At 43.3% G+C, this 15,377-nt stretch overlaps 1 protein-coding gene across 1 annotated transcript; it reads right to left on the bottom strand.

Moving 5' to 3' along the window:
• Positions 1-177: 177 nt before the first annotated feature.
• cse1l (CSE1 chromosome segregation 1-like (yeast)) lies at positions 178-14,950 on the bottom strand. Its single transcript, XM_036533135.1, has 25 exons — positions 14,870-14,950; positions 12,719-12,809; positions 12,420-12,562; positions 12,206-12,307; positions 11,564-11,709; positions 11,111-11,201; positions 10,211-10,318; positions 9,893-9,985; positions 9,226-9,393; positions 8,923-9,052; positions 8,466-8,531; positions 7,151-7,353; positions 6,867-6,951; positions 6,660-6,721; positions 6,411-6,550; positions 6,049-6,152; positions 5,616-5,713; positions 5,322-5,472; positions 4,579-4,787; positions 4,385-4,482; positions 4,019-4,104; positions 3,635-3,716; positions 3,323-3,469; positions 2,553-2,784; positions 178-973 (listed from the first exon to the last, which is right to left on the bottom strand). Exons 2-25 carry the CDS (start codon positions 12,801-12,803, stop codon positions 884-886), a joined length of 2,919 nt encoding a protein of 972 aa, XP_036389028.1. The 5' UTR covers positions 12,804-12,809; positions 14,870-14,950; the 3' UTR covers positions 178-883.
• Between the last annotated feature and the right edge of the window lie 427 nt (positions 14,951-15,377).

The following is a 15,377-nucleotide window of genomic DNA, read 5'->3' on the forward strand; positions in this document are numbered from 1 at the left end:
CAAATAATTCTGGCAGAAGTTTGTATGTAAATCTGCTTTCGGGGAAATTATGATCAAAGGACCACTAATGGCAAAGGAACAATGTCACACTACCACATACTTCATACAAGTGCTTTTATTTATTCACATTTGCAGAAAATCAGACAAGACAAAAACAAGACAGAATATCCAAGCGGGTTAGATGCAACAGATGTGGAAAATAAAGCTTCCCTGGCAAATAAGCACTACACAACTAAAGCCCTCAACTCGGGGTGAAAACAGATCTCCATAAGAACCAAAAAAATGACAGTTTCCCATGAATTCTGCAGACAGCTGTGCAGGACAGATCTAGGCCAGGGGACTTCCAAGTGCCGTCAAAATTTGTCGCTTTGTCACCGTCAACACTGGCTTGTTTTGCATTATTCCAAAAAAAGTGGGTGGAAGAACACGCTTAATGTTTTCATTTACTGCATCAATGCTAAGACTGACATGCAGTTACACAAATCCACTTATAGCATGGACACTATGGTTTTGAGTGTGTACTGAAGATAGCTCTGTTATGTTTACCCTCTCCACACTGTAATAAGCTGATTTTCCAGCCAAGTCAAGGGAACACAGACAGCTCCAGTTTGAGAAGCTCTGACGGTTTAAACTTGCTTAAAAGTTGCTTCTTCCCATCTTGATTTTTTTTTTTATCTTACAGTTTGATGAATTTAAAAAACCATAAAAATACACAGCCTGGATGAAACCTAGTGAACCATAATAGCAGTCTCTGTGTTCAGTCAGTCGAGTCAGTCAATCGTTCTCATGTCCCGTTCGGTCCCAGCCTCTCCCAAGTGCCACAGTGCCCCGCCTCTCTCTGTAACCAAGCCTCCAGTTCGTGGGGCTCAGCTTTTGATCTCTGCTACACCAGCTGCACGCTGGCAGCCTGCAGGTAACCCTGGAGGAACTGGAGAGCCTCCGCATTCAGACTGGTGCTCAACATTGAAGGAACCTGCCAAGGGAAACCATAACAGACCATCACAAGACTAATCACTGAACTACCAAAGAGTACTGTATTACTTGAGCAGTGGCAAAAGTAAAGTTGAGGAATAACTGAAAGCCCAAGGATTCTAGAAGGAACAATGGGTTTTCAGTAGGGCTGTCAAGTGATTTAAAAAATTAATCTAATTACATGCTTTGTGATTAATTAATCTAAATTAATCACATATATCAATATTTGCCTTGAGAAGCATTCAAAAATATTTCAATTCAATTGGATTTTGGGAGATGACTGCATCAGTGATAATAGACATTATGCACTGGGCCAAGCAATGTTTTGTCACCTGCTTCCATCAGGTTTACAAAGCTGCAGTGGATGGTTGCATTTATGTTCACATTGTGCTTTATACAACAGTTAGTTCCGACCAAGTAATTTGATTGGACAAGAGGCATTCCATGAGTGCTGATATTCAGTATAACAGCACTGGAGGGGAAAAAAAAGTAGCTGGCTAGCCTGTAGTGGGCTATGATTAAAAGTAGTTTGCTTGCCTACCGTATGGCTAGCCTTTTTTGTGTATGGTTAAAAAGTACCTGGCAAGCCTGCTGTTGGGTATGATAGGAAGCAGCTAGCTAGCCTTTTTGTGTATGGTAAAAAGTAGGAAGCTAGCTAGCCTGCAGTTAAGAAACTGTTTATGTGTTGGTTGACAACACTTATATCACACTCAAGGTCATGCTGTTATACTGAATATCAGCATGGCTGTGATTATCTTCGGCACTCGGCATGCAACCTCATACCTATGACCGAATCACAGCCGTGCTGATATTCAGTATAACAGCATGACCTCGAGTGTGATATAGCTTAAATGCACAGTGACGTATGGGGTCAAGGGGCATCATAGAGTGCAATTAATCTGTGCTCCAAAGGAGAAGCTTCCAGATCTCCAAGACAGTATAAGCTGTAGCAAATTTGAGGGGTGGGAATCAACATTCCTTGAAACATATGCTGTATAACTTCAGCACCATCTACAATGCTGAGTGATTTTTGATCGTGACATCACAGCACCATTAATTTGGCTAGTTTTTATCATCAAGATAGCTAGTATAAACGCTGCTAACAGCAAGGTGTACCACTTATATTAGCACAATACCTTGAAAAACTGAATTCACATTGAAATTTCTGGCATTATCAGATCATTGTGCCTACACTAACTTTTTCTGCCCCATCAGACATAAAAGCTTTATGTTTGTGTGAGCTTTATTGGGATTGATAATCAAGTGAGTGGTACATGAGAGTGGAGATGTGACAAGAACAGATTTTACTTTTTGTCCGGTGAACAACTTCTTTCAGGGCAGTATTTGTTTAGAATTACGATCCAGTAATTCACAACCTATGTTGTCTTTCTTGAATCATCTATTTGTCATAGATAACATCTGATAAATGAAATGTAGGCTAGTATAAAATGCCTAATGTATTTTTGTTGGATTTAGGACTATGGATTTACATACTGGTACCTGTCTCAATAAACCCATCACAATAACCTTCTCTAGCCTTTGGAACCAAGCCCCCCACCTGGTCCCCATGAGTCACTCACCCGTCCTGGACATGCAGTGGATAGCTTGTGCAGGGATTGGGCCAGCAGAATTTTGGGGTTGCTGACGGCATCTCCAATGGGGTCATGCTCCTTCTTCCCAGCGAAGGCCAGCTGAGAGAAGGCAGTCTGGTAACCCGGTGTGTCCTCTATGTCGATGAAGTGCTCATCATCAGGGATGCTGTCATCCTCTGGCAGCTCAAACAGACCAATGAGAGCCTGCAGTAGAGGAGTCCTGCGAAACCACCATCACAGAGACCACTGGTCATGGCTGCACATGCACAGAATCCTTTAGCAATGAGGGTCTTGCTAACTTAAAAATAAATAAATACTGGACAGCCAGCTAGCTTAATCCATTTGTTTTTGTTGGGTATCTTCAATTTTTTTTTTAACTCAAAAGGACTTATTGTTGGCTGCTTTTTACTTTTTTTCCCCCCACAGCAAATCCCAGTCTTGGGTCAGATAGCAACATCACAACCATGTGAAGACATCCATTGTGAAAGGTCAGACAGCACTATAAAATTGCAGTGATTGTGCTCAACTTGTGATCCAATTGTTCTGCATTCAAGTATCTGGCAACAAACACTGCCTTTGGACCCATGGATAAAAATCTGCACTCACTTTGCCTATGCAATACAAGATCTGTCAATGATCGATTAAATTATTGCACACTGTGTTGGAGTAAAATAACTCCAGAGGAAATGACTAAAATGACCCCCATTCCTCCCAAAGAAGCTCTCTGCCCACACTCTCTGCGGGGCCCGTTCTCTCACCAAAGCTTGGTATACTCCGTGTCCATCATGGCTGGGCACTCCGTCAGCACTTTGGTGATGCCCACAGCACAGATCTTCTTCTCCACCTGACCAGAAACCTTTTGCACCTCCGGGATGACTATCTTCTCCAACACCATACCGAACATCCTGGGTCAGACAGACACAGACCTGGGACTCAGGATGAAATTTCCACACATCGCTCAGAGCACTGTGTGGCTGTCTGCATGCCATTTCCATCCAACAAGAATGGCAATTAACATTTGACAAGCCAAATGTATGTACAATATCATGACACAAGCACAAAGGACTTACTTTGGCTGTATGCTATCAAATATCTCCTGCAGTGCTATTGCTCCATACTTCACGCTGTAAAGGTTGACAAAGACCAGGAAACCTGCACATCAAACAAGGCAGAAATTAGTCACTGAGAAGTGGGATAAAACTCCTGACTGAAAAAAAGCAAAGAAATTCTTACTTCTACTCCATGTTTTTACTAATTTTAAGAATGAGAATAGATTTCACTAGACTCAAGGAGATAAGTGTGTGAGTATGTGTGAGAGTGAGTGAGTGAGTGAGTGAGTGAGTGTGTGAGTGAGTGTGTGAGTGAGTGTGTGAGTGAGTGTGTGTGTGAGTGAGTGTGTGAGTGAGTGAGTGTGTATGTATGTGTTGGCTGTAGTGCACTTCAGCTGTACTCACTCTTGACGAATTTTGTGGTTTTGGAGCTCTGCAGTCTCTGGAAGAGCAGAATGAAGATCTGTTTCCTGTACTGAGTGATGGATTCCCTGGGACACAGTACATACCACAATGAGGCTGCAATATCAGCTGCAACTCTTACATCTAGAGTAAAATCTCTAAGCACATGCTACAAGCTTAACACAGTCACAAAATAAATGAGACGTTACTCATTTGCGGACTTATGCGACTGAAAACATATGGGTTATATACTAATTTTTATTCCAAAACTGATGTCAAGCCTGATGGTAAATGCAGAGGTGACCTGTATCAGGGTAAAGTGTGCTGAAGGAATACACAGTGTGTCTTCTGAATGTTCTTGTTACTCACGGGGGCATGTGTTCAATGATGCTGTTGAGCAAGTAGAAACCTTGGTGGTCGTTGGCCTTGGAGGCAATGAGCTTCTGGAACACTCCAAGCAGGCCAGGCTGTGAGGACATGTAAATGTTAGTGTAGATACGCACTCCATACTGCAAGGAATGAGGAACTAGCATCAGAATAACCTATGGCGGGGCGACACTCACGATTTTGTCTGCAGAGGTGTTGGCGATGGTGGGCCCCCCCTTCTGCAGGTAGGCCTGCAGCAGGCGGACTAGTGGGGGGATATTGCCGGTGCGCTCCCACAGCACGGGCTGCAGCAGGTGGGGGAACAGGGCCATGTAGGAGGAGGGGATGGAGCTGGAGTGGATCTCCAGCAGGAGGGACATCACCTGGAACACGTACGGCACAAACTCTGGGAGACAAAAATCGAAAAGGACAAGAAGCGTGAGAAGTACTCAATGCAGCCATCTCAATACTACCACCAAAAACAAATTCTGAAGTGTTTTTCATACAGCAGAAGCTCTAAAACATGCCACTATTTGATTCCAAACTAAGTGGGATCAATACATTTTAGCTGATGCACAGTTCATACATACAAGCAAAGATATTCCAAACAAATCAACCTTTAATCAATGCAGACTCAGTTTTTGCAATATTGTTGCAATATCATATGGCTAGAACAGGGTGAGCCTGAGTGATCACAAGCAAACTACAGACACACGCCAAAGAGATTCCATAAGCATAAAGTCTGGTAAGAATGGCTTGTAACCTTGTATTTAACGTTACACAGCTAATGAGACTGAAAAGGAAGTAGTTGCTCATGTTCAGACTAATGGATAAGCTCATCCAACTCTGAAAGAGTTTTCAGCTTTGGTTTCTTTTTGGTTGCCATTTTACAGGTGTTTTTTTTGTTACCATGTTAGAATACTGTGGTTTGGCTACCTACCCTGCACATCGTTCTGTAGGATCTCTGTGAAGACAGGGAAAAGGGCTTCCTCAAAGCTGCCCACCGTGGCAGGGTTGGCTTTGCAGGTGATCCTTATGGACAGGCACAGCGACTCAAACAGGTAATGGTTAAAGTGCGGCTTGCTGGGATTCTGGAAGAGATGCAGACAAGCTTACTTAATCTAACGAATGTCAATGGCGTTGAGTGAAGGAACTATGCTTGGCAGCAACTTTCCACTGACAGCTGACTGCCAACAATACAGCTGGGTGGTGCCTGCAGATGGGAGGGACCTACCTTGCTGACCAGGAGGAGCTTGTGAGTGAGCTGGCCAATGAGAGTTGGGATGTATGGCACAATGGCCTCTTGCAGGAGGGAGAAGCTGCGCATGATTGCTGCAGAGGAGAGAGAACTAGCTTGAGGGCGGGGCATTTGCAAAACACACTGTTTCACCATGCTCACAGTCTGCTATATATTCTACAGAAAATGCCAAGATGCACAGACATGCACAAGGGCTGAAGAGACGAATGTGTACCCTAGTTTGTAAAGACTATGTATAAGACTGATTACAGGCTCCAAGGTTGAAGTGACTGGTTAACTCTTTCTCTGTGTATACTTTCCACATATGACTACTGCTGGTTTGACATTTCAAAACATGATCTAATGAGTAAAACAAATGAGTAATCACAAATTGACCTCCAATCAGAGGCAGTAAGAAAGTGCAGGGCACCTTTCATGATGTACTCGTTCTCAGAGGACCCGGGCAGGGCCAGGGCTTTGAACAGGCTGGTGAGCAGCTGCTCTGTGACAGGGGCCATCTCTGCTGCTGTGATGCTGAAAAACAGAGGGACAGGTGTCAAACTAAGTCAAATCCAGTTTTCTGTCAAAATGACACAGTCCAAGTGCTTACTGTGTGGGTGAGTCAAGGCAGTCAAAACGAGAAATGCAGTTTTCTAGATGAGAATATGTGAGAGTACCACAGGACTGCATAAGTGCTGGGGTTCAGTACTCACAGTTTAGAGGTGTGAGACTTCAGTGTAGAGGCATTAGACTGCAGTGCTCAGTGCAGGGGTATTGTGGTTCAGTACTCACAGTGTAGAGGTGTTGTTGGCACCCCTCATTGTGAAAAGTCTCTCCAGGGCGTGAGCGGCATAGGTGTGCTCTACGATGCTCTCAGCCTGCAGGTGGGCCACCAGGAGAGGGACAGCCTGGAGCAGCTGTTCTTTGGGGAGCTGGGTTAGGCACAAAGAGGGTGGGAGGAGCTTAAGTTACTCTTCAAACAGGTCAACAGAAAAAAAACCTTTCAAAATATCTGAAACACTACCTGAAAAACTCATTTACCTGACTCCTGAAAATCATGACATATTTGATGGCATCTGCCTTTAAAACTGGAAATTCATTAACTGAGGGAAGAGAAAGATACAGTTAATTGAGTGAACCTCTCTCTGCCAACTGAATGTTATCAATGAGATAAGGGCTCTTAATTTGAAAAGGGCTCTTAATTGCTCATTTTAACTGGTCAGTTCAAGTGGTAAAATGAATTCTTACTGTTGGGTGACTTCAAGTCTGTGAGAATATGGTTCACAAAGAATTCTGTCAGGTTCACCAGCTCGTTGGCTTGCGTTATTCCATGCTGGAAACAAACAGATACAGTTAAACATGTTATAGCTCACAGTGGACAGCACACATTATATAAATGTACACACAAAGAATCAGTTCAAAGATCATACAGGTTACAACAGCAGCTTTCTGCTGCTACTAGACCACTCCATGGCGATTCTGGAGCCCTGTCCACTACTCCACCACCCCCAGGCCAGCCCTTGTGACAGTACCTTTTGTGTCTGAGCCTTGGAGGCTAGCGACGTCACTAGGTAGATGGCAGCATCCTTGTGCTTCCAGTTCACTCCAGGGTTCTTGGCATACTCCACCAGCATAGAGTTAACATAGCCAGAGAAGATGCCTGTGACTGGGCCCTCAAAAAACTTGCACAAGCCACGCACCAAGTCACAGGCTGCCCTGCGCCGAGTGTCTATGTCTGCAAGAAAAAGCGGACGCCATGCATCACACAAAATGTCAATTTGCAAACCTGCTTATTAACAGCAGCTGACTGTATGTAGTTAGGAGGCCATATCACAGCTTTAACACCACAAATTAACATTTTTCAAGGGCCCGCCACCAGTCATTTCTAAATCCAGGGAAAACCCTGACACTTGTCAGGTCCAAAAAAATGGGTAAACGAGAGTGTGAGAAAATGCTCATCTAAAAATTTGGTACACAGTTCTACAGGATAAAAATACAGATAAGAAATTAATTGTATAGAGCGATCAAAACATCTGGGACAAAAACATTCCTGTAATACTGAATCGAGTTCAACGATGCAGTAAAAAAAAAAAAGCGTCGAATTTGAACTGACTGGTGTTGAATTCATTATCTGGCACTAATTATCAAAGCGACAATCGCCACAGCAAGAATAAGGAGGACAAAGCAACACTGCCTTCTTTAGGACTACACATTCCACATTCTATGCTGTCAAAAATTCTAGGACCAACATGATGAATGAGACCCAGAAGTATGTCACTGTAGCCTACACACAGCCAACTATCAGAGACTCACAAAAAATGCAAGTCAAATTATATTTTCTAATTTAGTTAAGGACACTGACAGCCACAGCATTTAAACTACGCAGTTCCAACAATTCAAATAAGTGATAATTGGCTTATTTTATTAACAGCATAAAACACTGCAATCAAAAAAGTTGTTTTATGATCAAAGTATTTAGTTTAGGACTTCTCAACTGAATATGAGAAAATTTTATGAAAATTATGAGTGCAGAGGGCTCTGTATTCATTTTAAAGGTTGCATTCAAAATAAATAAAAGGTTCTAAAATAAAATCTGTATGTTACTTGAAAACTAAAGTCAATCAATGTTACACCTTCCTGCTGCACTGCAGCCCACAATACAATCCTTACAGGCCCATTTATTTATAACAGCTATCTGATTTCCCAAATGCTGTGTTTTTGTGCTCTAATGAAACACTGCTGTAAGGTTCTTTGAGAAAGAGGGGGAAAAAAATCAACCATAGTATCATCATAGTATCATCCAGCATGGTGTTTGTGACCAGTGTTGATACAGTGAGGCAGTGTTACCTGAGCCCTCCAGGTCCCTTCTGATATACTCTTCAGAGTTGTCCTCAAAAGCCTCCTCGTCCGCACCTGTGGACATCAGTCAGTCACTTCAACCTTCAAAGCTAAATCATCCATAGGTAAACCACAGTCCTCAGCACAGGCAACAGTGATATTGAGGAAATCCTTCCTTGGAGATTAAGATTTACTTTAAAACTGATGACATGTCCCATTACTAATATTTAAATAATCTATCTATATGAGATATACAGAAATACAAGAGTCATTTGTTGGGGTGCCCTATAAATACTATTTTAATGCCAATCTGACTGAACACAAGAAGAGAGAGACTGAGCTGCATAAAAGAAAATACTGAATTCCTAAAGTGAAGTACACATAGATGTATACGTTTCCCAGACATTAGCAGAGTGCCATTTCTCCTTCTGTCTTGTGTCTTGTGTCATATTCCTATGCCACTCACTCCTGAACTCCATGTTGGGAACGATGACCTTCTCACAGATGCTAGTCAGAGTGTTCTGGTCCTCAAACAGGTGCTTGTAGTGTGGTCTCTCGCACACAGATGCAAGGAACTGAATGGCATTGCTAACAAGCTGCAAATAAGCACACATAGGGTGTATTAGAAAACATTCCATTTGCCTCTGTTTTCAAATACGAACTATTACAGAATACAGAATGGTTTTGAGAGCAATTCTGAATGTAAACACAGACGGGGGTCAAGGAATGCTGGGTAATGTGAAAATCGAGGGAAGGGCTAAAGCCTCACCAAGTCGTATTTGACCTCCTGTCCAGTGGTGACCAGCAGGTTCCAGATGGCAGTGACAAAGCGGGGCAGGTATGGCTGGAACTCCTCGTCATATTTTTGAGCGTACAGCGCAGCATTGTCACAGATCTGAGATTTCAATAGTTCCAGCAGACCTGCCTCCTCTTCATCCTATGCGGAGAGGAGGAGAAACAGATGGAGACAAGTTAACCTGCAGTCCAAACTGAAATCAAGGCCCTATTTAATGCAACAAAAAAATTGACCTTTTGCAGTCATATGCCAAAACCACAGCTTAATCACAACATGCTTTGCAGTCACAATATAATGCCCCGTTACAACTCAAACTTATAAGGCAAAGAACCTTCGGATTCTAATTCCATTTGTAAATATGTGCTCACAGTGCTGAACACCTAAAATAGAGTTCTGATAATGGATCCTAAAGGCAGTATTATATACTTCTCCACAAAAAAACCACCAACAATCCATTTATGATCCATAATTGTCACACTGATTTAACAACAGAACTGCACACTTCAAAGCAAATCTTTTCGCATATGGATTTGGCTGTGAGGCTACTGACTTGAACCACACCACATAAGCATGGGTATATGCAAAATGTGTTACAGGGAGGACTGTATTTAAATACAAACAAACTAATAAAACCACTCACATCTGTTTGGAGAAGCTTGTTATCTAAAGTAAGTAAATTGTGGAAATTGGTCATCCAGGTTTCCATGTTGTCTTCAAAAAATTCAGGAAGATCCTGAAAACAACACACACATTATCAAAACCCAACGTGACGCCAAGAACTCCTTCCAATGCATTCAACTTGAACACTCAAACCCTTCTTTAAATTCTACACACACACTCGCCTGCCTCAGGGAGACAACTTTCAGCGCATGCTGTCATTCTGAGGTACACGGTATGAAAAACAGAATCCTGAGTCAAAAAGAAAACTGTAGAAGACGATGCCAGAAAGGGTCCTCACCTGAAAGTTGAGACTGTAGAAGAGTTTGGAAATAAGGGTGAGAGAGGAGAAGAGGACCTTCAGGGCATTGACATCTGTGGAGTGAGTCTGACACAGCTCGATGGTAGCCTGGGAAAAGAAGGCCCGCACAAGCACACAAACAATCAAGATAAGTGAAAGCAATTAGTGCTGTTCGACCCAAAATAAGGTCATTTCCATTACACCTTTTCAATTTGCAATGGAGAGCAGCCGACAGCTTAATTTGCACACCGTGGCACCTGTGATGGCAAAACCTTACTGCAGAGGGATGAACACTAAACCTCTTGGCTCATGTGGCAGCTTGGGTTGAGCTGATGTGTGGTTTGGAAGGGAATAGGAAATGGAAGTGATTCTGCCATTACTTAGCAACACAAACCACAGTAGGCCCATCACTTTAAGCAGAATAATACATGTGTTAGTAGTTTGTAAGGTGTCTTTTGTGGGTGTGTGGGAGAGCAGTATGATATGTGACAGACAGCACTAGTCAAGAGGGCAAGCTGTGAAGCAGAATGCCTTTTAGCTGTCTGTAGAGATGAAAGAAAAAAAACTGACAACAGAGTTTAACTTCAGACCAATAGTTTCTGCAGAAAGGAACACTGCAGGAAAAAAAAAAAAAAACTAATCCATGTAACATATTACTTGGCCTATACCCAAATTCTGACATGGTTCCATTTTCCACTCCAACACCAAAGTGTCAACTGAAGAACTAAAATCCTGTATCAAAAATGTGAAAGCACTCGTAGTAATTACGGATTCAATTTCAGCCAGTGAAATGACACACTATAACAAATGTCTGAATGCCCGTGTTGATTTTAACAATGTTCTTCTTAATGATACTTAGCAGGTCCTAACTGTTGTATGCTGTCTCTCTACATTACCTACCTTGAAGAGCTCTGTCAGTGGTTGGGCGAACGTGTCTAGGACAAGCTTAATCTCCAGCCACAGCTCGTTAGACTTGAACTCATGCCGATACCTGAGACAGGAAACAGACTTGCACTCAGCGGGAGGCAGAGAAGACGCTACAGTACCACAGTGTCGGACAAACATCTTCACAGCAACGATCACATGGGCTTATTTAAGATGGGTAATGCCAGTCCAGACCTGGATTACTGTTGTGCCTTTCCCGATTTAAGCTGATTTACATGACTTGGTTATCACACGGCCTAAAATTGACCATAACTTCAGAGCTTACAGTGAGACATCATTGGAGAACCCTTAATCACTCCTGCAGATCTGATGTTCAAGGGCTGTACAAGCTAACACACCACTGGTCCTGTTATGTTTATTGTGCATGACCACACCACAGGCTTCCCCTGCGCCGGGACCCTTGCTGACCTCTTGAAAAGTGAATGAGCAGTGCGCAGGACTCCATTAATGATGTGGAAGTCTCCGCTCTGGAAACGGTTCACCATCTCCGTCAGAAGGTCGGGCCACTTCTGTGGGAAGTCCTCTCTGCCGATAATACTGATGGCATCGCTCAGCTGCAAAAGCAAGCCAACAGGAAAGGAAACGCGTCACGCGGCAACAGACTGAAGCTCAGCGGCTGAACCCCGACCCAAAGCCGCTGTGGTGACTGCAGCTTTTTTCCCCAACAAAGAACTCCCACTTCTCTGGAAAGAACTTTTCTCCCTAGACCTGAGTGGACTACGCAGGGATTATATGGACACTCCAGCTACATACAAGGGTTTGATTTTACCGATAATTGTAGGTGTGTTGCTGAATTTTGGAAGCTTGGAAGCAAGAAAATAAAAAGACATCATTCATCTGGATGGACAAAAATGTGCTGAGGACTACAGTTGATTATTAAAAAGAACACGGTGAGGCTTTCAACAACCACCAATCCAGTAAAATTCCAGTTCCACTGAAGGTATCTTAACTTGCAACACCCTTAATTTTCCCTGTTCATCTCACTTCCTCAGGTCTGACGGTACTCTACACCGGCTCCTGCCTACCCTCCCGTCCCCCGCACTGACCGACCTGTTTCTGAATCTGCTCTGGACTGCTCAGCATCAGATTTACAATGTTGGCTTTGATGGCAGTTCGGTCCGCTTCAGAGATTTTGTTCGGTTCATCTTCCACCTACAAAAAGAAGAAGACCGGAACGATGGGAGGGATGAGCCGTTTCCTTTCCGGAGAAGAAAACAAACAGAAGCAGAACAGGTTCCAATACCCTGCCCCCGGCAAAACTCACGATGCGCCAGTTCCTCTTGATGTAGTTCTTGAACGTGACAGCGGCGCACACCCGGATCACGTTGTCCTGGGATTTCTCCAGCAGAGTGAGCAGCAAGATTGGGTAGTTCTGACTCCCCTCCACCGACTCCAGAAACTTCTCAGCTTGATGAGTAGAAAAAGCCACACCAATTCACTGGTTTAGCAATTACGTGTACGCGGCTGCCACTCAAAAACAACAGTGAATTGGGGCAACTGTAAGGGCTGATTAGCCAATAGGAATACATTGATAAGACATCGTCTACGCTGCTCATCTGATACCTGGTCGCCTGACGGCTGGATCAGGGTCTAATGTTTTCCTCAGGAATTCTGTGAGTGTTTGAAGGTTGGCTTCATTCAGCTCCATGGTCGCCTGATAAGAGATCAACACCTCTAATTGCACACCGCACACATATTTAAATTGGCCAGCTGTAACATTAATACAATGCATACAACATATCTAAGAATCGCTGTGACACTGCCTACAACTGATAAGCTAACAACTGCATAAACACAGCATTACTTTAAATAGGTAGCATTACTTTAACCTTGCCACCAGTCACATGTCAGAATCACCATGACCCTCCACAGTGATGCCATCTACCATGCCCAGCTCCACTCCACCCCACCAATTTCTCACTCTCCCACATGGCACAGCTTATACAGAGCCCTAAAAACCTTGGAGATAAAGCTGACATTCTGAACCATCTGTTTGGAATTTCATGAGGAGCAGGGATGGCAACTCCCACCCGGTGCTGGCCCGTGACTGCGAGCTGTTGTGAGAGGGCGAGAGGGTGTGAATCGTGTGGCTGCAGCAGCTGCTCAGATGCTTTCCCCATGGGGTATCACTCCTTACGTCTTTCGCTACTCACTGCCGCTCTGTTTTCGCTTGTTTTCTAGGTACATTCAGGAGGCTTCACCTACCTTCAAGCAGTGGATCAAACCTAATTATACCTGTGGACAAAATCAACTGCCGCAACATACAACCTCAAATTACACGTGAATGTTTTGAAAGTATAATGCACGTGAATCCTCCAATTTAGCTTTCATCTAGGCGGCTGATTTTCACTATCAATCAATCAGTACCTTTCATCAAGCTAATCAGGTATAATTAATATTACTGCGAAACATATGCCTTTGGAAAGGTTTTACACTAACAAATTCAAATCAGATTTGACTAGACTGTTATGTGGATGGGCACTTCACTAAGATCAACAAGTAGCAACCTAAACAGTAGGTTAGCTAGCTAGTCCACCTAGCCAGCCGACCCAAACCATTTAGTTACACAGCTAGCTACAAACGTGCAGCGATGATTTAGCGAAATTTGAGACCATGGGTAAACTGTCCAAGCTAGCTACCTCATTTGCTAATATAGACTATCACTAAAACATTAAAAGTGACTGCTAGCTATCTCACAAGCTGGCTAGCAAGCTAGTATTCAAAAACCTGTTTACGCTTACCTATTCCATCGAGCTAAGTACTACTGTCAAAATACACGAATTTAGCTAGTTAACTAGCCAACTGTAAGACTTGATACTGTTGGTAGCTGCCTAGTTAGTTAGCACGCTTACAAGTAAAGCGAAGAGCTACGCAAAGCAGCCGATCCCCTGACGGCCACTAGTTAGTTAGCTAGGCCCCAATAGAGGCCTTTGCAATGAAATTAGACCACTACACTGGAACGTACGAGCATTACAGTAGTTAGCATCTTTCTCGAGCATCCATCACCGCCTGGTAAGGTTATGACATTAGCTATAATGTCCACGCTTCCCCGCCCTTTGAGAGAAGTCACACTGGCACCTAGCCACCTGTGTAGCTAGCTAGCTACGTTAGCAAACTCGCAAGCCCTGCGAGCAAGATTGCCACAAGCAACAATACAGAAGGAACGTAAAGTTAGCTAACGTTAGGTACACGGCTAGCTACCAACGCGATCAATGTAGCTAGATGTCTACCTACCGAAAGGTCGTGCAGTACAGCTTTCGGTAACGCTATCTTATCAGACAACTATCTTATATTAGTTTATCTAACCGCCACCGATCAGATAACATTAACGTTAGCTAACTAACCGGCGAGCAAGTAAGAGGATTAAGATATCGTTACCGTTAGCCAGCTAACAAGGTCTCACCCATATCTAGGTATAGTTCCAGCTAGTTAACTTGCTAAATCCTTAGCTAGCGATTTGCACCGGCAGTTAACGTTAGCTACTAACAACAGCAGTGCAGCTGTGTTGTGTGATTATTTCAGCTAACGTTACACTAGCTAGCTAGCCGGCCAAACAGTAGCTAGCTACGAAATCGAGTTGAAAATGTATCTTGTCGTCTCACTGAACACTCAAGACAATAGATTACAATACTGCGTGTCATACCAACATAATATATTTGCCAGTGGAACAAAAAATGAGTATCGATTTTTGTAAATTCGTGTGGAGGTTCGTACCTTGTATTTTGAATGGCTACACCTCCAACGCGGGGAAAAGAGACTAACCAACGTTGCTAGCTATTCACTCGCTTTCAAAAGTGCCCGTGAACGGCGCGGTTACATCACTACGCAGGCGCAAAACGGGGAACTCGCTGTCATCTGTGCTTTGACATCATATCCGCACGGCTTTGTGCAGTTCATGCTGCGCACATGTGCGATCGTTTGAATCTGCGCTCACGAAGATCCGTCAGCAGGCGCAGCGCTACAGATCTCATCTAAATGGGTAAACACTGCACACATATGATTAACAGATCGAGATAAGAGGATCTGCACAGATCCTTCTATAAAATGCTGTTCTTAAAAAAAAAACAGGTTAAACGTGTATGGTTCATACTTGTGTGCGTCTAACGAACGTGGGAGGTCCAACATATATTTTATTGCCCTATGTTAAAAGCATATATACACGCAGAATGTATACAGACCTGACACAAAAGATAAATAAAATAAAATAATAATGTAATATACA

This window comes from Megalops cyprinoides, chromosome 7 (genome assembly GCF_013368585.1).
Source record: "Megalops cyprinoides isolate fMegCyp1 chromosome 7, fMegCyp1.pri, whole genome shotgun sequence".
NCBI classification, from domain to species: Eukaryota; Metazoa; Chordata; class Actinopteri; order Elopiformes; family Megalopidae; genus Megalops; species Megalops cyprinoides.

Bases quoted from the DNA above. Each gene is read 5' to 3' on its own strand.
- cse1l (XM_036533135.1), bottom strand. From the start codon at position 12,803: ATGGAGCTGAATGAAGCCAACCTTCAAACACTCACAGAATTCCTGAGG. The intron at 7,354-8,465 runs GTAACACTGCCT...TTTTTCTTGCAG, and splicing joins AAGGGACCTGGAGGGCTCAG to ACATAGACACTCGGCGCAGG. The intron at 4,788-5,321 runs GTAGGTAGCCAA...TTTGTCTCCCAG, and splicing joins CCTACAGAACGATGTGCAGG to AGTTTGTGCCGTACGTGTTC.